This window comes from Paroedura picta, chromosome 12 (assembly GCF_049243985.1).
Source record: "Paroedura picta isolate Pp20150507F chromosome 12, Ppicta_v3.0, whole genome shotgun sequence".
NCBI classification, from domain to species: Eukaryota; Metazoa; Chordata; class Lepidosauria; order Squamata; family Gekkonidae; genus Paroedura; species Paroedura picta.
In genome coordinates this window covers 15,311,832-15,339,100 of record NC_135380.1, presented here as the reverse complement: position 1 = coordinate 15,339,100, position 27,269 = coordinate 15,311,832, and the positions used below count along the sequence as shown (strand labels likewise).

The 27,269-nt window shown below is 42.6% G+C and overlaps 1 protein-coding gene across 3 annotated transcripts in view; it reads right to left on the bottom strand.

Moving 5' to 3' along the window:
• UNC5D (unc-5 netrin receptor D) overlaps positions 1-27,269 on the bottom strand; it is a 365,178-nt gene that overhangs the window by 70,865 nt on the left and 267,044 nt on the right. For 2 of the 3 annotated variants that reach the window (XM_077307138.1, XM_077307139.1), the window contains 2 exons: positions 22,066-22,251; positions 12,028-12,405 (listed from right to left, as the gene is read on the bottom strand). In XM_077307138.1, coding sequence (XP_077163253.1) covers positions 12,028-12,405; positions 22,066-22,251 — 564 coding nt within the window. The remainder of the gene's footprint in view (positions 1-12,027; positions 12,406-22,065; positions 22,252-27,269) is intronic. The other variant, XM_077307140.1, reaches the window with a different exon arrangement.

The following is a 27,269-nucleotide window of genomic DNA, read 5'->3' as shown; positions in this document are numbered from 1 at the left end:
GGTGCCAGATTAATTTTGTTGGGGGGCTTATAACCAAGGAAGAGTTTCCATGCCAGAAACCTTATTTCCAGTTTTTCTTGCATATGTGTGTGCACATACACACACTATGCAACAAAAACTGGCTAATCGTCTACCTAACAAGTAAGCTTCGGGATCATCTGATGCTGATAGATTTGTGTCGAGATCCTGATGAATGTAGGTTAGCTGCAAAATGAAAATGTCGTGTGAGGGATATGGCACCAGTTGTAAAAGGGGTGTAACTCTTCTTGTATCGTGCCTGTACCTCTGCAACTGTACCTGCCACCATCATAAGAAGCTGAGGGACAGGGTGGTGAAGATCCAGGGTGCGATCATCAGGATCTAGGCTGAGATCAGGAGGAGCAGCCAGGGCTCAGGCAGGCTGACTGCGTGAGGATACTGGCTGAATGGCTATGCCCTCCTCCCACCTTCTTCGGATGCCCTCCTCCCAGTCATCTTCGGATGCCGCTTGATACAGAATTCCATGGAGATGCATGTAGTATTCTCAGTACAAGAACTGCTCGCCATTTCTTTCTCCTCTGCGTTTCTTCATAGGGTTGGCAGATGGAGCCACCGGCTGGCAACCCCAAGGCCTTTTGGGGGTGGAGCATGGTGATATCATGGCTTGGCTCACCACTTCTGAGATGTAACTGGAAATGATGTCATGCTGCCACTGCTTTCCCCCTCCTTCTGGTTCTGCAGCTCCACTGAGCAAGCGTGAGAGCCTGGAAGCAGATGTCCTGCCATAGCAGGAGACTCAACGTCCCTATTCTTTCCTCATTGCTGTAGCAAAACTCTCCTTTACAATCTGTGAGAATTGGAATGATCTTTCGAAAAAGGGGCTGGCCCAAGAGGGGTTGCCCCAACAGACCTCTATTTTATCATCTGTGTTTTATTAATGACTGTGTTTTGGCGCAAGGCTCTTTGTAAATTCTATGACTGCTTGCTTTTATTTCATTTTACTATATTGTTTATGCTGGTCAAGCGGGACAACAAATAAACTAAGTAACTTCCCCATGGCATTTCTACCTTTATGCTAGTAAATCAATCACATGAGATGCACAGCTCTTTGGAGGGAGGGCGACCTTAATTCTCAGTCCACAAAAACAATATTCATAACAGCCCAGCAGGCAAAAAAAAAGTTCCCTGCCCAAAATAAGACAAATTCAGTCATTGAGATGTTGTTTCCTAATGCTGAGATGACCACTCAAATATTCATAGGTATAAAGCACACTCCACCTCAGAGCAACTGCCCGTGTCACAATCCCTTAAGGAGATCCCCCCCCCCACATACACCTGCAACTAATATGCTAGGAAATATAGTCACGCATTGCCTTGCAGTTACAAAGAGCTTCATGACAGGGCTGGCCGCAGGGGTTTTGTAGATCCTTCTGCACAGGGTAGTCCAAGCTGGAGAGCCAGCTTGGTGTATTGGTTAGGAGTGCAGACTTCTAATCTGGCAAGCTGGGTTTGATTCCCCGCTCCCCCCCCCCCTCAATGCAACCCTCTGGGTGACCTTGTGCTCGCCACAACACTGATAAAGCTGTTCTGACCAAGCAGGAATATCTGTGCTCTCTCAGCCTCACCCACCTCACAGGGTGTCTGTTGTAGAGAGAGGAAAGGGAAGGCGACTGTAAGCCGCTTTGAGCCTCCTTCGGGTAGAGAAAAGCGGTATATAACCAACTCTTCCTCTTCTATTCTTGGGGCCCATCACTGGACTCTGAGGAAGGCTAGGCTGAGCAATTCATCCATGGGATACGGACTTGAACCTGGGTCTTCCGGTTCTTAGCCTGACACAGTACCCACGATGCCCCATCAGCTCTCACAAATAAAGAAATGGAGAAGAGACAATGAAGTCTGAGGCTTTCCACCTTCCTCCTCCATCCTTGTATAGAGCTCGCATCCTCTTAATTTCCTTGCTAATGCAGCAAGACCAAAGTGCCTGTCACTCCTGCACTCTTCCTGCCGTTCAGGGCTCATTAGAAAACAAGTTATTCATGCTTTGAATTTATGACCGTCCTGGTGACATGTTGGCCAGCATTAGTTGCTTTTGCTTACAGGAAGAATAAGTCCATTAAGCGCCTCGCTCCCAGCCTCTGAAGCAATGACACCGGTGATTGAGCTAATCTTAATATCAATAATAGGAGGAGACAACCCCTCGTTCTATTAGCGAGGTGGCGTTTTTATGTGATTAATAAGTGTTCTGCAGGCTGTGACGTGTGAAAGGAACCATGGGCAAGGCGGAGAAAGGTTATGTCTCTCTAAAAGCATCGGGAAGAAAGGGTAAAGAGCTTGCCACTACCTAAGTAGTTGATGTTTACTATGAAAAGCAATCTGAGGTACACAAGGAATCAAGGGAAATTACTGAGACATTCTGGTGATGGTGGGAAGCACTGACAAGTTGCAACTGAGTTAGGAGGACTCTGAAGGGTTTTCAAAGCAACAGGTGAATAGATGTGGTTTGCATTGCCTGCCTCTGCAGTATTTCATAGGGACCAAGCCCTATGAAGATAGGTTGAGGGACTTGGGAATGTTCAGCCTGAAGAAAAGGAGGTTGAGAGGGGACATGATAACCCTCTTTAAGTATTTGAAAGGTTGTCATTTGGAGGAGGGCAGGATGCTGTTTCTGGTGGCTGCAGAGGAGAGGACATGCAGTAATGGGTTTAAACTACAAGTACAACAATATAGGCTAGATATCAGGAAAAAAAATTTCACAGTCAGAGTAGTTCAGCAGTGGAATAGGCTGCCTAAGGAGGTGGTGAGCTCCCCCTCACTGGCAGTCTTCAAGCAAAGGTTGGATACACACTTTTCTTGGATGCTTTAGGATGCTTAGGGCTGATCCTGCGTAGAGCAGGGGGTTGGACTAGATGGCCTGTATGGCCCCTTCCAACTCTATGATTCTATGATTCTATTTTTTGGTGGCCTCCCTCGCAAGTACTAACCAGGGCTGACCCTGCTTAGCTTTTGAGATCATGGAAGCCTGGGACACTCCACTGCCCCCTTTTATAACCCAGGTTTCCTTTTCAGGATTCTATAATCTAATTTATTCATCTTGCAGTGTCTCTCATATTTCCCAGATCGTATTCTACCTTCTTCAGGCCAATAAAATCAGAGTCCAGTGGCATCTTTAAGACCAACAAAGATTTATTCAAGGCGTGAGCTTTCGAGTGCAAGCACTCGAAACCTTCTGTTTACGAACCCAGCTCCCTCCCCAAAACTGGCATTCATATGTGAGACAATGGGAGACGGGGCCTTTCATAATGGTCAAGTTCCTAGACCAGGGGTAGTCAAACTGCGGCCCTCCAGATGCCCATGGACTACAATTCCCATGAGCCCCTGCCAGCAAATGCTGGCAGGGGCTCCTGGGAATTGTAGTCCATGGGCATCTGGAGGGCCGCAGTTTGACTACCCCTGTCCTAGACTGTAAGGGAGGAAACTGTAGCATGTGCAAAGGACAAGGTGCCTTCCACAATAAGCCGCTGTTTGTTATGTACAAGAATAAATTCATAATTATTGCACACTTGACATTTACTCTGAGAATCCAGTCTTCTGCATTCTTCTCCATGCAAGTGAGCAACGCTTTGTTGCACTTAGTCTTTTAACTCACAGGAAAAAAAACATGGCTCAGAAACGGGGACCGAGCGGCATGGAAAACCGGCACCATGAAAGGAGAAGCTCAGTTTCTGAAAACAAAGTAAATCCCTAACAGTTAGATGCTCAAGGGCCAAGCTTCCTTTTCTGGCATGCTGTGCGAGCCTTGGACGTTTAAGACTGAGAGAAACAAACACCTGCTACCCCAACTGCCTTGTATTTTGTGCAATTCGAGATTAATATTATTTTACATACAAATAAGCACCTGAGAGTCATCCTATGCACACGCATTTGGCTAATCCAAGCCAAAAAACAAAACAACCCCCCCAAAAAACCCCTGAAAAATACCTGATCAGTATATATATATACTGATATATAAAGAGAGAGAGAATATATATATATATTCTCTCTCTCTCTTTATATATGTGTATGTATATGTGTTTGTAGCTATTTTTCAGCTATGCAGAATGGCCAAACCCTCCCAAATCCTGAAAATTTAGGAAGAAGAAGAAGAGTTGGTACTTATACGCCGCTTTTCCCTACCTGATGGAGGCTCAAAGCGGCTTACAGTCGCCTTCCCTTTCCTCTCCCCACAACAACGAGAGCTGAAGTGCATTTAAAGTGTTCTCAGTCTAAACTTTTTAAAACTTGGGGGCTAGAAGGAGTTAAGAAGGCACTAGCAAATATGCTGCAAATGTGGTGCATATACCTCAAAAAACAAGCCCCTCCAGAGCCCCAGGTACCCCCAGGCTGATTCTCTACTGTAGCCTTTGGGGGACCATTGACTATAATGGTCCCCCATAGGCCAGCCTTTCTCAACTTTTTTTGACCGTTGAGAACCCCCTAAAACGTTCTTCATGCTTTGAGAAACCCTAGAAGTGGCATGATCGTGCAGAGTATGGCTGGGAAGCATAACTGTGTACATGCTACCATGTACCCCCTCCAGGCCCATCATTGGCCACTTTTTTTGGGGGGGGGGGAGTTGACATGACTATAAATGCATGACTATACATAGGTTTAAACAGAATGGCTGGCCCTAGGACATCTGTAGTGTCATTCCACTGTTATATTCTGTTTAGGCCACTGATTTCATTGGACATTCAAGGGTGGTTGTGGTAGGATGACACCATAAGTGAGATTCACTTATTGTCCTAACTACTGCTTCATGGTGCCTTTTTATTATATAGTTCCAGGTGGGTAGCTCTGTTGGTCCACAGGAGAAGAGCAAGATTCAAGTCCTTTCATTCTCATAAGATTATACCCTGGAGATATTGTCAGTATGTAAGGTGCTACTGGACTTGAATCTTGCCTTTATAAAATGTGTGTATCAAAACAGCCTGAATTCGGTATATGGACTTGCCTTCTGAAGCCCATGTTAGGGAAACCCTATCTGTGATAAAACTCAGCTGAGCTGCTTTAAACTTTAGCAGAAGAGGGCTGGGTCAGGGAACTACTACTTCCCCAAAATATATATATATATATTTAATAATATCAATTTTGCTTTCTGTGGGCTTCCCCAACAAAACAAAACTCCTCTTTGGATTTAGATGTCAGTTAAAAGAACACAATCATTGTTGCAACTCTGCAGAGAAACTGCAATGAGGACCATATCTTTTTTCTCCAGTCAAGACATAGTCAACATGGCGATTCCCATATGGTTTGAAGGCAGGAGATGTTCAGGGGTGGTTTCCAATTGTTTGCTTCGGCATAACAACCCTGGTATTCCTTGGCTGTCTATTATCCAAGAATTAACCAGGGCTGACCCTACTTGGCCTGAGATCTGATGAGATCAAGCTACCCTGGGCTATCCAAGTCAAGGCTCCATGGGTGGGGGTGATGATCCATAAGCAGGATAACACTTCTATAAAAAGAAGCTTCCGGCTTTCTGCAGGGCCCTGAAAACGGAGCTCTTCCACCAGGCCTATGGTTGAGGCCAGAACGAAAAGAAGATCTATGGGCCTCCCCAAAGGTGGAATTCTCCACCATATGCCATCAGTGGGGATTATCCTCTCCCTGATTCCCCAGTGAGGCAGGTAGGTTGATTGTCACCGGTTGTGGGGTAGTTTTTAACTGTTGGTTTTGAGGGAAACAGGGGTTTTAGGAGAGTATATTTATTATGTAACCCGCCACGAGCTGGCTTCCCGAGAGTGGCGGGAAATATATAAATATGAATATGAATATGAATGAGCCTCTTGTGGCGCAGAGTGGTAAGGCAGCCGCCTGAAAGCTTTGCTCATGAGGCTGGGAGTTCAATCCCAGCAGCCGGCTCAAGGTTGACTCAGCCTTCCATCCTTCCGAGGTCGGTAAAATGAGTACCCAGCTTGCTGGGGGGTAAACGGTAATGACTGGGGAAGGCACTGGCAAACCACCCCGTATTGAGTCTGCCATGAAAACGCTAGAGGGCGTCACCCCAAGGGTCAGACATGACTCGGTGCTTGCACAGGGGATACCTTTACCTTTACCTTTATGAATATGAATATGAATATGAATATGAATATGAATATAAATATAAATATAATAAACCAGTGGCAGGGATTTGTAAATGCCGTGTTTGCGAAAGGAGTACAAAGTTTTATCTTGCACTTTTCTCTTGATCAAACTCCACTGCCTCCAGGGGCCACATGGCAACCAGGTTGGCTCTCTTCCAAAATCATTTCCTTTCAGAGAACCGGTACAGTATTGCGGTTAGATTGTCTTCCTCAGATCAGGGAGACCAGGTTTCCAATCCCTGTTAAACCACAATGGTTGCAGTCACTATCTCCCAGCCGAACATGCCGCTCGGTGTGGTTGTGAGGATAAACTGGAGACAGGAGCGCCGTATATAACCTCCTGAGATCCTTGGAGGCAGGATGTGGTTTAAAAAAGGTGAGAGGTCTCGTAGTGTTAGGCTCTCAGTCCCCTTACAGAGCATGAAGAAAATAGCTAAGGCAATCCAGGAAATTACAATCCTGTCAGTCTAATATTTGCTGTGCATAAACTGGTCTATGTACCTCTTCAGAAGCATAATCAACTTTGGCGATTTGCTATCCTTCATTGTGATTGCTTCATTGCCTAAATGTAGTCAAACCACATATCATGCCTTGCTGTTCCTCATCTTATGATCACTTCTGCTACACTCCTGGCTTTCTGAATTAAGGCATTCATTTGTGACTTCCAACATCCCACTGTAAGACTCAGCATCTGTTCAAAATGTAAATATTCTACAGTGAACTGTTTTGTACTTAGAGGCGTTGGAAAATAGTGTCACAGTTTGTTTTGGATTTCTTGAAAATGCTTAATGGCCATAACAGGGGGAACCCCCCCCCCCTTTTAAACTGTGCATTAATATACATCTCTTATAAATAAAAACCCTTCTATAACCATCTGATTTTTTAAAACAAGGTTACAGAGACCAAAGAGGAAGCCTGTGTTCTGGCATTTTTAACACACTGCGCTCAAACTGGCAGAGACATGCCTGGATACACAGATCCAGAACTGTCAAATGAAATCAAAGTCTTGGCTACCACAACTCCCCAAAGATGGAAGGGACCAGACTTCGAAAGGAACATAATTTGGTGTCAGCCTGACACAGTGCCAGTTGTGTGTTTCATTTAATACTTCAAAGGAATCAGTGCTGATAACTGCAGGCATTGTGCTATCCCATCATTCTAGCACATTTATTTAAAAACTAGCAGAAAAACCTGTTGTATGAAAAATACAACAGGTGCTAGCCCCCCCCCCCCCCCCGGGCAGCTCTACCTAAGCCTGGTGAGGTGGCAGCCAGGGCTGTTTGGGGTGGGGGGAGTGCTGGCAGGGGCTGCTTTCCTCCCACCAGGCCCACTCCTCCCACCAGGCCCTACCCCCCCCCCAGGTCCCACTCACTGCCTGGTTTACCATTGGCTGACACTTCTTCCACATGGAAGAAGTTGGAGGGGGATGCGGCCAGAAGCAGGACAGCCTACCTGATTGGCCATTTGTTAGACAGACAGCCAATCAGGTAGGTGATGAGTCCCAACTCCTCCCACATAAAGCAGTCAGGCTTTATTTATGCTACAGATGTATATTGTTTAACAACATTTTAAAATTCAACCAGTCTATAAGCATATTTTAAATGTCCTGATGCACTCCTATGAGGTGATAATCTTGATATTGCTATAGAGAGAGGGGTTCCCCCTCCTCCCATATACCTGGTAAAAGTTGTCCAAATCAAAAATTCCAGAGGGGTAATATTTTAATCCTTCTCCTAAATGTAAACCTTGATGCGGTGAGAGGGTTTGTGCATGTCAGCAAAGCAGAGGGCGATGCCAAACAGTGTTTACACTCTGTCAAGAGGCTAAACTCCTAGCAGAGTCACTCAAGGAGAAATAGTTACAGCCGAGACATCAGACTAAGATAGATGAGAAACAAACATAAAATGTGACAGAAATATAATCAGAAGTCAAAATGCAGAGTTCTAGCAACTCACACATAGAGACAAAAGAAGTATTATAACGACTGGCATAAATAAATAAAAGAGAACAACAACAAAAAAAAAGAACTAGAGATCCATTCCACAAGATCCAAGAAGTTGAAGGAAAATATAAAGCATGATTACATATGCTGAAAGTTCAACATGGAAATACCTTAACTGACCAGGACAATGTTAAGAAAAGATAATATAGTGAAGAACTATACAGAAGATATGAAAAGATAACAAATATGAAAAAGACTACAGTATGTGGAGAAGAAAACCACAACAACATTTTTAGGGAAGGAAATGGCCACAGCTTTATTGATTGCAGATAAAGGAGCATTGGTGCAACATGGGATGGATTCCAGCATTGGACCACCCACCTGTCACCCAATGAAACTCATCCTTCCCAGGCCACCTGCTGGGGAGGGAAACTGGAATGGCAATTATGGTGACCTTATAGACAAGTGCTGCTGTATGATTCCCCTTGCCACCTGTTAGTGAGCCTGCAGACAGACCCCTAGCTGGGTGTGTTGTATACTGGCTCAAAGGGAGCACATAAGGGGAAGGTAGGCAGGGAGGCCCAACTCCCACATAAGGATCCATTCCATTTTCCTAACCAGACCAGCTGTGATAAAATGTAACCCATTAAAAATACAACCATACATTAAACCAGAACAAAAATGCAGGGAGGGTAGGAGAATACACACACACAAAAATATTCAGCAAAGTTCCCAGCTGCAGGAGCTTAAAATTCTCTCCTAGGGCTCTGTCACAACCACTGCACCATGAGCTTCCAACTGTGCTTTGTGAGCCAGCTGTTTGCTATCGTGGGTGGCTGTCAAAACTACCACCAAGCACACTACTCCTTGCCACCTCGTCATGTGGAAATGGGAACTTCTCTCCTGGCCTGTACCTTTGGTAAGTCATGGCTGGTGCTTTCATAAAGTGATATGAAAGCTGCACTCAATGCATTTGGGAGGAAAAAAGCACAAGAAGTAGATGGGATATCAACAAAGCTATTTAAAGCCATACATGTTGAGTCCCTATTTTTTTTTAACAAGAATATGCCAACAATTATGGAAAAACAGAACAATGGCTCACTGACTGGAAATGCTCAATCTACAATTCAATTCCAAAAAAAGGAGATGTAGAAGACTGCAGCAATGATTGGACCATCACATCAATTTCTCATACAAGTAAAGTGATGCTCAAAATCTTACAACACAGATGGTTAGCATATGTGTAATGAGAAATGCCAGATGTTCAAGATGGATTCAGAAAAGGAAGTGGCACTAGAGGTCATATTGCAAATTTATGGTATTTACTGGAATGTCTCACAACTTCTGGAGAAAATCAGTTTGTGTTCCATAGATGGCGGCAAAGTTTTTGAGTGTGTAGATCATGAAAAGCCATGGGTGATTTTATAGAAGCATCAAACATCTGATTGTTTTGATCTGTTAACCTATACCTAGATAAGAGGCTGCTGTTAGGACAAAATATGGAGAAACATAATTATTTCCAAACAGCAAAAGTTGTTAGACAAGAATGTATCTTATCTTCCAGTCAGTTTGATACATATGCATGCATATAATATCATCAGAAAAGTGCCAAAAGCAGGATTACAGTTTAACATCAAGAAAGCAAAATGAATGACTACAGAGGAATTATACAATGAAGAAACTGAAACTGTTTGAGATTTTCTGTTCTCTGGTTCCCTCATCAACCAAATGGGAGTCCTCAACCAAGAAATTGGGAGGAGATTAAGAACGAAAATGCAGCCATGAAGGAGCCAGAAAAGTTCCTTAAGTGTAAGGATACGTCTCTGGCAACTAAGATCAATATAATTAATGCCATATGTATGAGTGTGAAATCTGAACAATGAAGAAAGCTAAGAGGAAGAAATTTGATTCATTTGAAATGTGGTGCTGGAGAAGATTTTTACAGATACAATGGACAGACAAAAAGAAAAATAAAGGGATTTGAGATCAAATAAAATCTGAACTCTTCCTAGAAGCTAAAATGACAAAAATGAAGCTTTCATGCTTTGCTCACATTATATGAAGGCAAGACGCAGCTGTAAAGACAATAAAACCAGGAAAAGTTGAAGGCAGAATAAAAAGACCCAGCCATGAGATGAATTGACTTAACCCCCTTTAATCCTAACACAAACTGTTCCTCAACCTTAATACACCGAGATACAATTAAGTATAGACCTAGAAAAATGTCAAAAGTCTCAACCTACAACAAATTCTGGAAAGGAACTTTTAGAGGGTCAGAGGACATTAGAGGGCCAGAGTGTCACAAAACTTGACGCGAGCTAGCTTGGTGTAATGGTTAAGAGCATGGACTTCTAATCTGTTGAGCTGTGTTTGATTCTGCACTCTTCTACATGCAGCCAGCTGGGTGACCTTGGGCTTCCCAAAGCACTGATAGAGCTGTTCTGACCGAGCAGTAATATCAGGGCTTTCTCAGCCTCACCTACCTCACAGAGTACCTGTTGTGGGAAGAGGAAAAGGAAGGCTATTGTAAGCCGCTTTGAGATTTCTCCTGGTACAGAAAAGTGGTGTACAAAAGCCAACTTTTCTTCTTCTTCAATCAGATGAAAGCCAAAGGAGACAAAAAAATGGATAGCAAAAAAAGGGGAATAAATGGCCTGTTCCTGGACTACTGTTTGCTTGATAAATTTGGTGGTGATTTTTCCTTTAGTTATACTGAGACAACAACAGAAGGCATAAAAACAACCATAGTAGAAAGAACGGTACAAAAAATAGTTTGGTTGAAGAATGTCTGTATATGAGAAAGAAAGGACATCCACACAGATCTGGCGCAAAAGGTGGCTGTGGATAGATGGCTAAAAATTGTGCACTCCTGAAAATATTATTTAAAAACAACAAACTGTATTATAATACTGAAAACATAAAAAGTTTAATATATTTGGCTGGGTAAAAAGGCTAGGAGTAATATAATGTTATATAAAGTAAGAGTATATTGGCTTGTAGAAGTTCAAAGAGAAAGCTGTGTTTGACTTTTCAGCTGAATATGTTGATAACTTTGTAGAATGGATAATTACATATACCTAAAAGAAAAAATAGAGCCTCTTGTGGCGCAGAGTGGTAAGGGAGCAGACATGCAGTCTGAAAGCTCTGCCCATGAGGCTGGGAGTTCAATCCCAGCAGCTGGCTCAAGGTGGACTCAGCCTTCCATCCTTCCGAGGTCAGTAAAATGAGTACCCAGTTTGCTGGGGGGTGGGGGGTAAATGGTAATGATTGGGGAAGGCACTGGCAAACCACCCCGTATTGAGTCTGCCATGAAAACGCTGGAGGGCGTCACCCCAAGGGTCAGACATGACTCTTAATGGACTGATTATTATGTCTTTACATTCTTCTTCACCTGGACTACCCTTTCCCGTACTGCCTTCCACCTTTCTTACATCAATTGCCACTTGATTTGAAATGCTCCTCTGTCAAAATAATGCTCCACATCATATCTTACCACTGAGGGGGGGAAAGATAGTTTCCCTCTAGGGGAGATGATAAAATGGGGCATAAGGTCCAAATGGAGATGACTGGGGGGGGGGAGACCTAGCTTGATAACTCAGATGGTACGATCCTGGGAATGTAATTGGAGTATACCAATGGATTAGGGAAGTCAGTCTATCAAAATTGTGAACTGTCAACTCTGGGATGGGAATAACAGTGACCTTCTTGGTAGGGTAGCAGACAGAATGATGCCAGGTGCACCTGCTGCAGCTTTAGACTCATCTACTATGTGCAGTGCACACCAATAGTCCGCAGAATACCTTTACCAAGTTGTCAGCTAGTAACAATTACTTGTGTACAAGCGAGAGTTCATCTGTGTCACAGCCTCCACTGAGAGGACTGACGCACCTTGTTATTATAGCACATTTTTAACTCAAAGCTGCATGGTTGCACAAGGTCTCACTCATGCTTTTTTTTTTTTAAAGGTCACCTTTTGCAGCAACCTACCTGTGTTGGGGATTCCTAAGCGTCCTCCCAAGTGGCTAAATACACCAGTAGCCCTCATTTCACTTCTTTTGGAGAGCGATGAGAAATTCTGGATATACGCAGCTTTATTCTTGGCATGCAACGTGTTGAAGGTTCTGTTGCCATCATGCGGAAATGTTCCGGAATGTGTTTTCCCGTGGTACTCTGTTCGCTCAGTCACCCCCAGTGAAACCATAAATGAACTCTGAACTTTGACCTTAATATCAGAGAGAGGGTTGAAAAGAGAGGATTCGGTCATCAGCTCCTTGTCGATGGGGTCTTGAAGGCAAATGGATCCACTGTAGGTTCTACTCACAGTCAGGTCAGGCTGCATGGATGAGTTCAAAAGCAAGGAGTTACCTGATGGAAGGAAAATCAATCGGGCAATCGGTTATCATTGTTAGATGCAACAGGAAGTGTTTGTGAGCTCTGCTTCTAGAATTACCATGACCTACTTTTCCGTGGGGGTGGTAGACTTAGCTCTGGACAGATCTGTTTTATATAGTGAGTAGAAGTTCACATAACTGAATGGTCTTCCATTAAACTGCAACTTGAGAACACATTCACTCACAGGAATCTCACTGGTAGGTGCCCCAAGAATGCATATTGAACATCCTACTGGAAGGGGAGCTGGGAAGTCAATGAAAACATGGTTCCAGAAATACTGTTGCAAGTTCTGTGCTGAAGTGTATTCTCATGTTTGGTGTTTATGTAGCCCAGGGCGGGATGGGGTGTTAATGTGCTGTTCCCTTCTTCACAGCCACATAGGAGAAGCCAGTCATTTCAGTAACCATGTCTCAAGCAGAACTGATGCACACGTGCAGTTTGCCCTTTCTGTACCCCTCTTTCTTTTTAAATAACATTGAGGAAACTGGCTCTCAATAAGTGATGCATGGCTTGGGAAACCCAGTTACCGTATTCCTTGACACAGTTTCATAATTGAGAACTGTTTTCCAATTGACACAGAAGGACCACAAGGCTTAACTGATGTTCGGTAGCTCTTTAGGCGAAGCACTTGAAATTAAAAGTGTCAAGCTGCCAATGTTTCCATACTCATTCATCTTTCAGAATCAGACTCACACAGAGCTGGAAGAGATAACAAAGATCCATCCAGTCCAGCCCTCCCACCCATCCCAAGCTTCTTGTGGGCTTAAAAACACACACACGCTTCTGACAAGTGCTCATCTAATTTCGTCCTAAGAACTTCCAACGAAAGAGACTCCACCACCCTTCAAGACCGCATATTTCATTTTCAAACAGCCCTCACCTTCAGAAAATGCTAATATTTAAGTGGAACCTCCTTTCCTGCAATTTGAATCTGCTGCTCCTACTCCTGGGCCTAGTCTGCACACAACAGATAATGCACTTTCAATGCGCTTTAGAAGTAGATTTTCCTGTTCTGCACAGGAAAATCCAGCTGCCAAAGCACATTGAAAGTGCATTATCCTATGTGTGCAGACTAGGCCCTGGTCTCTAAAGCTGCAGTGAACAAGTTGACCCCATCTTCAACATGTCTACCTTTTACGCAATTAAACACAGCTCTCATATCTCACTTCTTCAAGATACACACACCCAACTCTCTCAGCCTCTCCTCGTAAGGCACGGAGGATTCCAACCCCTCAAATATTCTACTTGCCCTTCTCTTAATATGTTCCAACTTGTCAGTCAGTCATTTATTTGTGGTCATAGATCAATAGTCATAACAGAGACATAATACAGATAACGAGATATTACATTTATATATAGTATTCATATAGGAGTTTAAGGAGTTTAAGACTTTATAAAATAACACCTCTCACTTCCAACTTGGCAACACCCTTGTGGAACTGTGGCACCCAGAACTGGACGTACTGGTCCAAATGAGGTCTAACCACCGTTGCCAGCCCTACAGAACCTCCAATAAACTGTTAACTGTAACAGGACTGAAGAATTAAGCTCAGTGAGGTAGAGAAGCACAATGGGAATGATGACTTGATTGCAATACAATACCTCTGAAGCACAATCTCTTCTGGAACCAGGTCACCAGCCTTCTTTAGTGGAGGCTTTTAATGAAGGCAGAAAGCACCCCACCAAGGGCTCCATTGCAAAAAGAAAAAAAAATTGCCCCTTAAAAATGTTTGATTTCACTGGTAATGTGTGTTTTATAAGCACTTCATAAGCACCCAAGTATTTGTGTACCGATTAGCCATTTAAATCAAGGCTGAATGCTGATACCAACATCTGCAGATACTTGTCTATTTATTTTTTTTAGAAAAAGAAGGCTGCAGAAGCATAATGAATTAAGGAGCCCGTGATGGAGGTGAACTCTGTTATCCTGACTGATCCTTGCTCAGTCATTTATATCATCCTGCCAAGCGATATGGAACATTGTACACAGGGGTTGTGATCAAAAGGCTGTCTGTACTTGCTTGCCAACCCCTCCTACATGGTGGATCATAATACGTGGGCCCTAATCTGCCAGCCTGGAGTAGTGGTAAAGCATGGTGGACTCTAATCTGGAGAACTGGGTTTGATCCTCCGCTTTTCCTCCATATGAATTCCGCTGGCTGACTCAGAACTCTCTCAGCCTTACCTACCTCACACGGTGCCTGCTGTGGGGAGATGAAGGGGAGATGATTGCAAGTCACTCTGAGACTCCTTAGGATAGTGACGATTTTCATATTGCCATTCCAAGTCAGATATTATTCATTGTTGGCCTGATTTTGATTACAATGATACAGGGATTGTGGTTTGATACAGCAAATTTCCTTCCAATGAGCCATCTCTGAAGCACTATGGCCCTTTTTTGTCACATAATCTTCCTCTGAGTTTTTTCAAACTAAGTTAAGCGCTATAGCACTAAGTCAATATAACACTTCAGTGCTATAGCAGCACCATTGAGATGTCTTGGCTCCACTGATTCCATTGAGTCAGCTTGGTACAGTGGTTAGTAGTGGTGGCTTCTAATCTGAAGAGCTGGGTTTGATTCCCCACTCCTCCACAGGCAGCCAGTTTGGTGACTTTGGGCTAATCACAATCCTGATAGAGCTGCTCTCACAGATCAGTCCTGTCAAGACTCTCTTAGCCCCACCTATATCACAGGGTGTCTGTTGTGGGGAGAGGAATGGAAGGTGATCGTAACCTGCTCTGAGACTCCTTTGGGTAGTGAAAAGTGGGGTATAAAACCCAACTCTTCTTCTATATTGGTTTAGAGTTACAGTACTCAACTTAGAATGTTCAAAAAAAGTTCATGAATGATCACATGGCAAAGAAGGGTGTGGGGTGAAGTGTCACTGAAGGAAGTGCTATGGACATTTTAACAGTACACCATGGCGATTCAGAAGGGCAACAAAGGGATAGAAAAGAGAAGAAATTAGTTTCTCTCAAAAGTGACTCAGCCACACCTTGTGAACCCAGTGCAAGTGGGATTGTATGAACCGGTAAACGCATTCTGCTAGCAGCCAGTTGCTAAAATGGGTCTGCCTGAAATACCAGAAGAAATCCATTACCAACCAGTTACTAAATGGAATACAAAGGCAACTTGAAAATGGCATTCACTTTCCTTTAAGACTGAGAGATCATAACGCCTCAAGCCATCTGATGAGCTGATTTTGACTATATGTCTAGTTGCATACATGAGCAACCAAAGCTGTTTATAGATATGGTCTACTTGTGTGAGCAGCATAAGTGAGTGATTTGATTCTCCGAAAATGCAACAGAATTGTAATGCAAATACATTTGGTTCTGGAAATGTACTAGAAATGACGCAGATAACTATTTTGCCCAAGCACTGAAAAATACTGGGCTATGATTATCAATATTATCCACAAAATCACCATGATTAGTCATAGGAATGATCCAAAACAACTTGGATTGGGTATTTTGCTTGCTATGTGTATCAGGGATAGATTGTTATTTTGCAACGAAAATGATACAGGTTTAATGTTGAAGATCAAAGGAATTCTGGATAAGCAAATATGGGGGTGGGGGTGGGGAAGCAACAACCAGCCAACAAACAAACCTTGTTCATTGCTGTGATGGATAAAACTAACATGTATCAGTAAAGCTCAAGACTGGGGGAGGGGGGGGTAGTGACATCTTATTACTCTCAGATACAGTAGCAGGTGGCTAATTATTTGGATAGATTATGCAGCCTAATTCCATCTTATATATTTAAAGTTTAGTAGATGGATATTTGATGCACATGCCATATATGATTTTTTTTAAAGGAAACCATTACACAATTAGGGCTTGTGAAAAGAGATGTGTGGGGGAAACATTGCTGACTCAGATACCATTAAATGTTAAAGTTGTTGATTTGAAAAAAAACACACATTTTATCCCATTTTCTGTAATTTATCCTCTGCTCCATTTCCTATAGCTGCCGAGGTCTCTGCTACAAACGCACACACAAATAGATCTTTGGAAAAGAACCAATATAGGTGAAGATTATGGGATGTTCAAATTCACTGAGTGACTCATAAGGACTTGCAGAAGAAACACACAGTGGAACTCCATTGTGAGATGAAGCAACTACGTCTACTGGAAAATCACCCTTTCAAGTACTCATTGACAGTCTTCAGGCAGTGGCTAGACAGATCCTTATCCTGGATGCTTTAGGCACTGAGATGGGGTGGACTAGATGGTCTGTATGACCACTTCCAACTCTATCATTCTATGATTTTACATTACATCTATGAGACAAAGTTGAAGTCTGAGAAGGATAACCCCCATTTCTTTATTACTTTGAGCTGATTAGTACAATTATGCAAAAACACCAGAATATTGCCTAATGGTAGAAACAGAAGAATGTGTAATAGCACAACCAAAAACACCAGCAGCCCCATTTAGGGGAGAGGGAGCTGGAGGCAGATTTGATAAATAAACTTTGGTGGAAAAAAAAATGGTGACCATGGCAAGTAGTTCAAATGGAGGTTGATAAGTGACATCATGATTTCCAGTGCATGCAGAAAACCATCAAGGGAAATTGATACAGCCAAACTGGTTTGAATTTATCCAAACAGCTCACCAGATGATCAGTTCCTTGCTTGTAATATCAAGGAGGATGTAAACCAAACTAGCATTTACTGAAGTATCTCAAGTTCAAATCCATAATTCTGGATTATGGAACACATGCACCAAAGTACTCCTCCAAGGCAAAAGGAAATATTTATGTACACCCAGAACTTTTCTTTTCCATAAACAGGAATAGGAATCACAGCTAGATTCTTTATTTTTGTAATAATTGGAATAGAATGCCAGCGACTTCGTCAGCTTTGCTATGAACTCACAGTAGAGGGAAATAGCCATAAAAACAGAGGTGAGCTTTCTATCCGAGCACAGGCCTTCCATTGCACAACAGCAGAATTCATCATATTCAACTTCATGATGAATTATTCAATTGAATGGTATGGCTGTACATTTTTAAATCTGTAGTTAACTGCCCATATTATAGATTGCCATTAGCTCATCTGCGTGTATACTCTTCCCTGTTTCTCATTTAGAGATGAGTTCATTTTTAAAATAATAATTAATGTCGGGAATTATGCATGGGAAGCTAGCTAAAAATTTTGTACTATAGCTTTGGCCCAGTCAACACTGAACAAGCTGAAAAATTGGGAGACCTAGACTTTCAAGAGGCGTATTGATTTTTTCCCCCTCTCAAGGTCCTTATTTTTTAGCGTCTTAATACTTGGAAAAAATCTTAAATTGGAGACTAGCATTTAGGATGTACTGGATGTCTGTCCTCCTATCCAGGATACATTCAGACAATTCACACTGAACAAACTCCTCCTCAAATAATTAAATCAGCTTCTAAAAGTGTAAAGAATATTGACTTCCCCAAATGATCTGCTACAGCTAAAGCAGCAAAATAATATTTTCTCTACACTACTGACAAATATGGGACTGCATATCAGAGATCTTCTCTTCTTGTAAGCTATCAAACATCTGACCAATTCCCTTGGTCTTTTCTGAATGGATAAGAACTTTCCTTGAACTGAAGATCCATATATCCTAAGTCACATGTGATCCCAGAGAGCCATGTTTTAATCCCCAGATAAATGAGTTACAAAAATCAACACTGGGAAGGTGGATCTGGGTTGGAGTTGCACTGTTGAGAAAGGGAGGGTTTATCTCCTTCCACAACACAGTTTTCACTGGTAGAAATTATCCTTTCCCCAGAAGTGTCTGAAATCCTGGAAGGAACAACAGAGAAGCTTAAGCAACTTCCTCCTCTTGTTTATTGAAGCATTTATATCCCACCCTTCTCCATGGCTCAGTCTGGATCAACTGGGAAAATGTAAGTCCAAAGAATGGCTTTGCTAATGTGAGAATTGTGTCCTTATTGTGCTCAATAACCAGGCTTCATTAAAAAAAGAAAGCAGTTTATTGAAGAGAAAACAATTAGATAATCACGGAGTCCTTGCTAAGACTGGGGACTCTGTGCAAGCCCTCCCTTATCAGCTCCTCCCAGAGCCAAATGGTTTGGGTGTGAATGGCCCATGTTGATGAAACAGCTGCCTTGGCTCCAAGGTCTCCAGGATTGTCCCCGGGTAATGGGGCAGAGATCGCAGTTTTTTGCACTTAAGATTTAACATGGTGTGAAATCGGCTAATGGATCAAAGGCATGATTCTAAAGGATGGTAGGAGCTGACATCACAAACCAGTGACACTAAACATATTGCATGGTAGAGGCAGGAAATGCTACCACATAAAACATCAAGCAAGGCATAATGCAAAACATCAATCAGAGTCTTGACAGCTAATAATATCTGAAAGCAACTGTGCAATCTGGAGAATATGAATGTTAGGTAACAATTTGCAGCCTTCCTTTTTAGTCCTTCTTTCTCACTTAAACTCAGGCTGGATTATCAAATATCTTTAGAATCCTATTATAGTTGCGTCACATATTCTCAGAGGAGTTCAGGATAGCATGTGTGCATTTCCCCCCATTTTAACCCTTATAAGCACTCTGTGAGAGAAGTCAAGTTTAAGTGTGTTGTATCAAGAAGCCAGAATGTTAACCAGAATTTCCCTGGTCTAATTTCTTCTTAAGGACATAGCTCATTTTCAAGACATAGTCTGGAAATGAGTTGAAGCAGAACACAAACCCACAGTCTTCTCATCTGAAGTTAGAAACGTCATTTTCACACTGACCTCAATGGTCAATTTCAAGAACAGGTCAACTGGAGCCAATGGAAGCACTCAGAGTTACGCTGCTCCTAGGCTTAGAATATGTTGGCAAAACTAGCAGTAGTGCAACTGAAAGAGAAGCGAAAATTCAAGCAGGATAATGGTGTGTCTTATTGATTTTTTAAAAAATCACAGGCATAAGCAATGGTAAGTTTAAGCAGCTTTAGAGCTGCTTTTGTAGTACTGAATTTTGGCAATATTTACTAGATTCAGGCTAAATCAAGTTAGTATTTATTCAAAGGATACAGGAAGAGCTAAGCCTCACTATCTGTTTGCAACATTTCTTTTTTGCCTAAGATCTGTAGATATTCCTGTAAATAAGTAATTCCAGAAAACTCCTAAATTGTTTCTTCTTCTTCTTCTTCTTCTTCTTCTTCTTCTTCTTCTTCTTCTTCTTCTTCTTCTTCTTCTTTTGCAAGGTAACAATAAGTAACTCACAGTAGGCATTTAGGGCAGTTTAAAACAACAACAAAAAAGTACACCATCTCAGTGTCTGCAGTTTTTAAAGCACGCACAAAAGTGCATTTGAAATATGTATTTCTGGTAATGAAGTTAAAGATAACATCTTTCTGAAAATCAACCCATATATATGCAAGCTCTGATGTGGTAAATATGTAACCCTTAATTTCAAATGTCTTCATGAATTTTGCTCTGATTCAATTATTTTAATGTATGCTTTGCAGGGCACGCATCCCTTGGGAAGGAGAACATCTATATATTTATCTATGAAATACTGTATAATCTCTTTTTTGGAGAGAATTAAAACACGGCAACATTCACACTTTCCCGCACTTCCTCCCACCTTCAATAAGGCAGCCATCTCGGCAAGACAAATGGTACAAATTCAAAGGACTGTATTTAACTACTGCGTCTCTTAAATCATCAAAGAAAGCATTCCAGAAATGGAACCGTGCATCAAAGATATTGCATGTGATGATATGTCTGTGCAGGGACAAAACATGATATGTTTTTAAAGTACCCATTTTCCATTTTTTTTTCCAGAAAGAATTTGTTGAGATTTAATTCTCTGTTTAGATTTAACTCTGTGTCACATCACTGGGCACCACAGCTCTGGGGAAGGAGGGGCGGAACATGGGTACCACCGTAAGAATGCTATCAATCTTGAATGAGCAGAAGATCCTGGGGGTTTGTAAGGACATGGTAGAAGCATATTGGAGAAAGGACAGCAAGGGCCAATTCTGGAGAGAGAAAAAAAAACCAACTTGGGGGCAAAGGTCTCCTTGGGGGAAAATACCTACTCAGAAGGAGGCACAGGACAGGGAATGAATGGGTCTAGGAGAAGGAGGGTAAAAAGGCCCAGCTGAAGGAGGTAGGAGGAAAGTGCCTAGCGGGAATCTGCCAGGTACTGGGACAGAGAATAGTTAGCTAGACCTGAATTCTCTGCAGGGGATAGAGACCCAGGACTCCCCTGAATATAGAAACTGGCATACCTGACCGAGAGGCCACAATTACCACTAGCTGACTTCTGGGCATCCCAAGTAGTGCCAGCATTGACCCTTCTAACATTATGGTTAATGATGATATGGTGGTTAAAGCTAGGAGCTACCAAGTCAAGGTGAAGGATATTATCAGGGGAAGAAGCCCCAAGAACCTAGGTGAAAACAGGTAGAGATACTGAAAGGTAAATCAAGCGGCAGGGTGACTGTTAATGTTGGTACTCCTGATTGAAACCAATCTAATCAATGAACCAGGAAACCTCGGCATATCTTGCGTAGTGACTCCTCTTTGACCTCTTTGGCATCCCTGGGGTTAAAACCACCCTACCTTTTTCATGGGACAAAAACAATCTTGGGATGGAACACAGCTATACAAATCTTCTGAACATTCTCTATGAAAGGATTTCATGCTTGTGTCTGTCTGAGTAAGGCTAGCTGGAAGTAGGTACTTCTGAGCTTGAGACTTCAGTGGTTGGAGGAAGAGGATTCTATCTCTGGGTCCTACTTCTGTTATGGGTTGCCCATGCCAGAGGTTTACATGGACCACAGGCTGGGAGAGACAGGAAATGCAGATGCAGACACTTCTAGACACAGCTTCCCTTTCATCCAATGGCAACATTAAGCTATCTCTCCAAGAGCCTGCCTATGCAGGGCTTGCCTATCCCCCCCAGTACTACAGACAGCTCTGGCCTGAATAAGGCCAGATGGTGTTAATAGGTTCTGCTGGGCTTTCTGGTAACTCTGTTCATACATATTATTTGTAATGAAGGATAACTGCCTATAATTATTATTATTAGTGCAACTATTTAATCAAAGCTTATTAGGAAGAAAATTTACTCAATAGTTACATATCTAAAGATGGTTAACAGACCACAGACAAAACTGAGACTGGCCTAATTTGAAACGAAACCATACGACATTTTAGCACTGGTTCCATACAAAGTCATTTCATCTAAGTATTTATAGGAAAGGATCTTTTCTGTTTTCCCTTTTGAGACAGGACTTCTGCAGTTTTCAGCTTCTCCCTTCATCCCAGGAAAGTCGTCACAATAATACCTAAGCCAGGGGTAGCCAAACTGCGGCCCTCCAGATGTCCATGGACTACAATTCCCATGAGCCCCTGCCAGCAAATGCTGGCAGGGGCTGATGGGAATTGTAATCCATGGACATCTGGAGGGCTGCAGTTTGACTACCCCTGACCTAAGCAGTACAGTCGTGAGTTAATATTATTTACTTTACTCCAAGACTTCCAGCCTTCCCATTTGATTCCAGTATCACGGGTATCACTGGTGAAAAATGAATGATAACTGTGTGAAATCAGGCCCATGCTACAACATTAAAACACCCTCAGTGGGTTCTCCCTCAGCAAGGATTGTTTTAAATTACCAACCTTGGCGGACAGTTTTAAAATTGAAAGTCTGGAAGCCTCCCGTCAGGGCGGATGAGTCAATCACATCCACACCATATTCACTCTGACTTCGTCTGTAGAGAGTCACGGCGACCGCGATGACGGCTACTGCAATGACTGCAGCTCCCAGGCCTGAGTACAGGGCGATGTCCGTGGCATTCTCAATGTCTGCAGGAAGAGAGGGGATAATAACAAATGAACAATGACTTGTAGGCTCCCTTTGGGGTGCTGGTGTGAGTATCAATCGGCCCTAGAATGTATAGGATATAGGACAGGAAGGAAATATGTCAACAAAACTGGCAAAATGTACAGCATCTGGGGTTACAAAACAAAGCTGGAGTCTAGGGGCACCTTTAAGACCAACAATGCTACAAGGTTTTGTGTGCCCATGTAGTTTTGCAGGTACAATGGAAATTACCGGTCTACGAGTATCAGTAGAGGGTAAGCATTAAATTACCATACAGCATAATGAAGATGTTTGACAGGTTCAAGGACCAAGCAGGAATAAAAAGATTAGTTTACATGGTCACCATTTGTTTGGGTTTAATTGAAGGGGGGGGGCAGAGTGAAGGAAATATGTCAGAATTGGAGATGGATGGGCAGGTGTATCCTTAACTGTGAATTAACTGAATAATTGACCAAGACTTATGCTCCATCTGTCTCCTCTAAAGCAGGGGTAGTCAACCTGTAGTCCTCCAGATGTCCATGGACTACAATTCCCATAAGCCCCTGCCAGAAAACGCTGGCAGGGGCTCATGGGAATTGCAGTCCATGGACATCTGGAGGACCACAGGTTGACTACCCCTGCTGTAAAGCATGGAGGCAACCTTACATCATCTTCTTTGAAGTGATGCAATTGGTTGTGCGGAGCTATCTCCCCTGTCTCTAGACCAAAGAAATACGTTCCAATCTACCATTCCAAATTACATTACATTCTACCCTTCGTTACATGACATTACAGACTACTATTCTTATCTATTATTCCATTCTGAATAAGAAATAAAACAAAGAGGAGGTAGGAATCCATGGACCTCATCAGTAAGAGGACCACGGACATACATTGTCCTTCAGCTGCTTTGCAGACTCTGCTTCCTAACACCCTTCTTTAGTTTAAGATATCTCCTCTAGCTCTATTTGGCCTAACTGGACCTGAACCAGAGCTTAAATGGGGAAGCAAAAGCAACCAAGAGTTCACACGGTTCACACTCACCTCTGAAGTCGCCCAAACAGTTATGCATCGATGACCTTTTACTGCAAGAGCTAATCAGTGACATTCTTTCCTCTCCAAATAAGTTTAACATGCTGAATATACAGGAGGAGCCTTTAGTACATCTCTTCTCAGATCATCATCCATCAAATGGAGATATATCCCCTAATACAATGGGAGCTGACAGTCTCCCAGCTGGTCCCTCTCACAGCAAAGGAATTCCTTTTGAGAGGGAAGAATCAGGCATGCAACCTCAAAAAGACTTCTTGCTGAAGTTCATCACTGTTCACTGTCTCTTAACAGGCCAAACAGTAATAGCTATCTTTCAAAATCTTAATTATACTTCTAACAAGCTTGGCACTAAACATTTTTAATGTCTTTCTTTTTCTTTTCTTTTTGATAGTACTTCCCAGGCTAACTCCTCGCCACTTCAAAACAGGACCCTTATCCAACTGGTTCTTTTTGTGCTACATTCAGAGTAAGCCTCTATCCTTTGAAACTTCAGAAAACATTTGGCCATGAGATATCAGAAAAGTTGTCAAAAAGAGCAATACAGGATATTTCTGTGGGTGCAGGGCACTGATTGTTAACTTTCCAGTTGTTCAAAGCGTGTACTAGTGTGTTGTCACAACTGCGGCAAAATCAGGATATAAACCCTAATTCGTGGGTGGGCAGGTAGTTGTGAATTTTCTGCATTCTGCAAGGGGTTGGACTAGATGACCCTAGAGTGGTCTTCCAACTCTATGATTCTTCAGGAATCCAGCTTCATGTAGTGGTTAGGAGTGCAGACTTCTAATGTGGCGAGCCGGGTTTGATTCCCCGCTCCTCCACATGCAGCCAGCTGGGTGACCTTGGGCTTCCCACAGCACTGATAGAGCTATTCTGACCAAGCAGGAATCTCAGAGCTCTCTCTGCCTCACCTCCCTCACAGAGTGTTTGTTGTGGGGACAGGAAAGGGAAGGTGAATGTAAGCCACTTTGAGACTCCTTTGGGTAGAGAAAAGTAGCATATAAGAACCAACTCTTCTTCAATGGGTGAAATTGAACCAGCCACATGCTCCCAGACTAACTCACCTCATAGACTGTTTACGCACTGGAGGTTTTATGCCAGACTGCCTAAATGGTCATAGAGTTGGTGTAAGGGAAAAAGCTGGAAGGAGAATGTCTGTTCTCTGTGGCCCATGAAGGCAGTGTAGGATCAAAATACATTAAACAGACACTTCCTTGCTTGAATGAGAACTTAAAAAAAAATCTTCAGCCAGGCATGGGCAACACTAACAATCCTCTGGATAGAGCACAATGTCATTGGGGTTACATAGCTGCTTTAGTGGTTTCACTTATTTCCCCCTCTTCACACAGCACACAGGCATTAATCTTTGTCAGTGGTACCAATTAGGCTATGTCACAGTGCAGGCTTATCCCACTTTTTAAAAACACAATAAAAAAGGGGGGAGGGGGGATGAAAAAAAAAACTCCACTGGATTATTTCCCCCCCCTTTTCTCCCCCTCCTCAAACGCAATCCTGCAGATACATTCATAACAAGATATACAGCGTTTGTGGGTTTATTTATTTAAATAGATACAATCTTATACAAGAATTATGTGCTGCAACACTTTGGTAGAAAGGAAAATCAGATGTTCCTATCCAGGAAGGAAAGCAAAACATTTTGACTGTCTCTGCTCAGATCATTCCACTTGCCATTGTTCTAAAATGTACTAGATGGTTGTGTTACCATCAACTTGCTCATAATCTCTGGGGTTTTTTTTTAATTAATTTTTTTGAGACTCAATTGTACTCTGAAAATGTTCTTTTTTGTCTTGAACATTTGGTCTGACAAATTAAATTGGTGAAGAACGTCAGCTCTGAAAGGTCATTTGTCACTTCCAGGATTTCTAAAAGAGAAATCGCAGCCAGTTCATGCAGTGGAAAACAACGGCGGCGTGTGAAACATCTTGACTATTCCAGAGATGCCATGTGCATAGAGAGTGTGATGAATGGACCAGCACATTCATGGATTCATAGAATCATAGAACCATAGAGTTGGAAGGGGCCATACAGGCCATCTAGTCCAACCCCCTGCTCAACGCAGGTCACAGGGAAGAGAAGCCTTTTCTCTAATCACAGAAGACCCTGCCAGGTTGTTGTGATTGTATCACCAGGTTCACCCTTTATGTTTTTCTTCCTTGACGCCAACCCACAAAGAAGTGTTTTCAAGATGTCACAATGATTTTTATTGCATTTTCAACAGAAGACTAGCAGGGCTACCAAATTTGAATCCTCTGGTCAGTTACTTAATGGGCTTACAGCCACAGTGATGGATTCTGGAATTTCTCTTCCCTACTGCTCCAACCTGGGAATTCCATTTTGATTTTCTCCTGCCTTGCACAAATTAAACACACTTTTTAAAAAATCTTCATGTCATTTTGGATTTCTTTATACCAAGATCTCTCCATAACCTATACACATCTTTCAATCTTTAGCAAGCAGAATCATTTATTGCTGGAGAAGAACTCACAAGGAATATTGTTGGCCACTGTATAGGACAGGATGCAAAACTTCTCCTGTTCATTCTCTGATGAATTAGCTCTTGAGTTGGCATCTGGCTTGGAAAGGATCATGACACCTCCTCCTACTCACTACCTTCACTGAAACTTTAACCCAGCCCTGCTATTACTTCCATGTCCACATGCTTCCCATCAATGCTGCAACCTCATTTTGAGTGGCATTTCAGGTTTCTTTGATGACCACCCAAACCTCAAGAATGTCATTTTTATAAAATTTGTGCAAAACTTGGGGTTTCTTGCAGGCTTGCAGGGGTTTCATCTGGCTAGTCCTTTGAAATGTGTTCTCTGAATCTTTGCATTGAACTGTTAGTGCATACTCTCAGGCAGAGGTAGTCAAACTGCGGCCCTCTAGATGTCCATGGACTACAATTCCCAGGAGCCCCCTGCCAGCATTCGCTGGGAATTGTAGTCCATGGACATCTGGAGGGCCGCAGTTTGACTACCCCTCTCAGGTTTCCTCAGCTTTATCAAGAGACTCGCATTAAAATGTGGCCCCAAAAGTGCTCTTTGGGCATTCACACAGGTCTTTATTCTTGATCTGGTGGATGGAAGGCTCTTGAATTTGTTCTTCCCTTGTCTATGAAGGGCACTCAAAATAGCCCAGCCTTAGAGAGGTGACGTGAACCTTACCGTTCATCCTGCCCATGGGGAAACACAGCTTTTATTTCATTTCAGAAAATTACTTCTTTCCAAACACAAAACAGCAACAGAATTCCCACTTTAACCCAATTCATACAAAACATCCTTCCCTTGGAAGTCCAGAAATCTGAGAGGTTTTCTATCTGTCATTTTTGACATGCATCGTTGGTCAGGTGGGACTGAAAAGGGGGGACGGTCCACTTCAGAAAGTTTTGCAAGCAACCAAACACTTTTTGAGGCCTTCCTTTTCCCGACAGAGAGAAGGTCGCCTATTAAAAAGAGATCATTTTCGTTTCTCCCGGCATTCCCTGACACCGTTACTCAACATACACTTGAGAGCATACTTTATGGTAATGAAGTTTCGATTAACCATGATTAAGTTTCATAAAACACCTGAAGATAATTTAAGGTGTGTAGAAGCACAAAATGAAACATTTGGTTTCATGCATTAGGAATCGTAATTGATTAAATTATCTCATTTACAATCAACGGCTTCCCACAAGCTGTGCAGGGCCCAGATTTCCTCCACTTGGCCATTAGTCTGCTAGCAGACAGCAACCAACAGCATTCCGGCTCTCGGCTGGGCCTGCAGCCTCTCCTTTCCCCTCCCCTCTTTTTGGCTTCCAGCTATGGAACTCTATCCCTCTATTCCGCCTTCCCCTCGACTGTCTTTGAAACAGTCCTAATACACAAGCCTCACAGTTCCAAACGGGAGAGAATTATATATAAGGCTATTTACCACAATTGGTTGTTTCTCAATTATCTTAATAATTGAC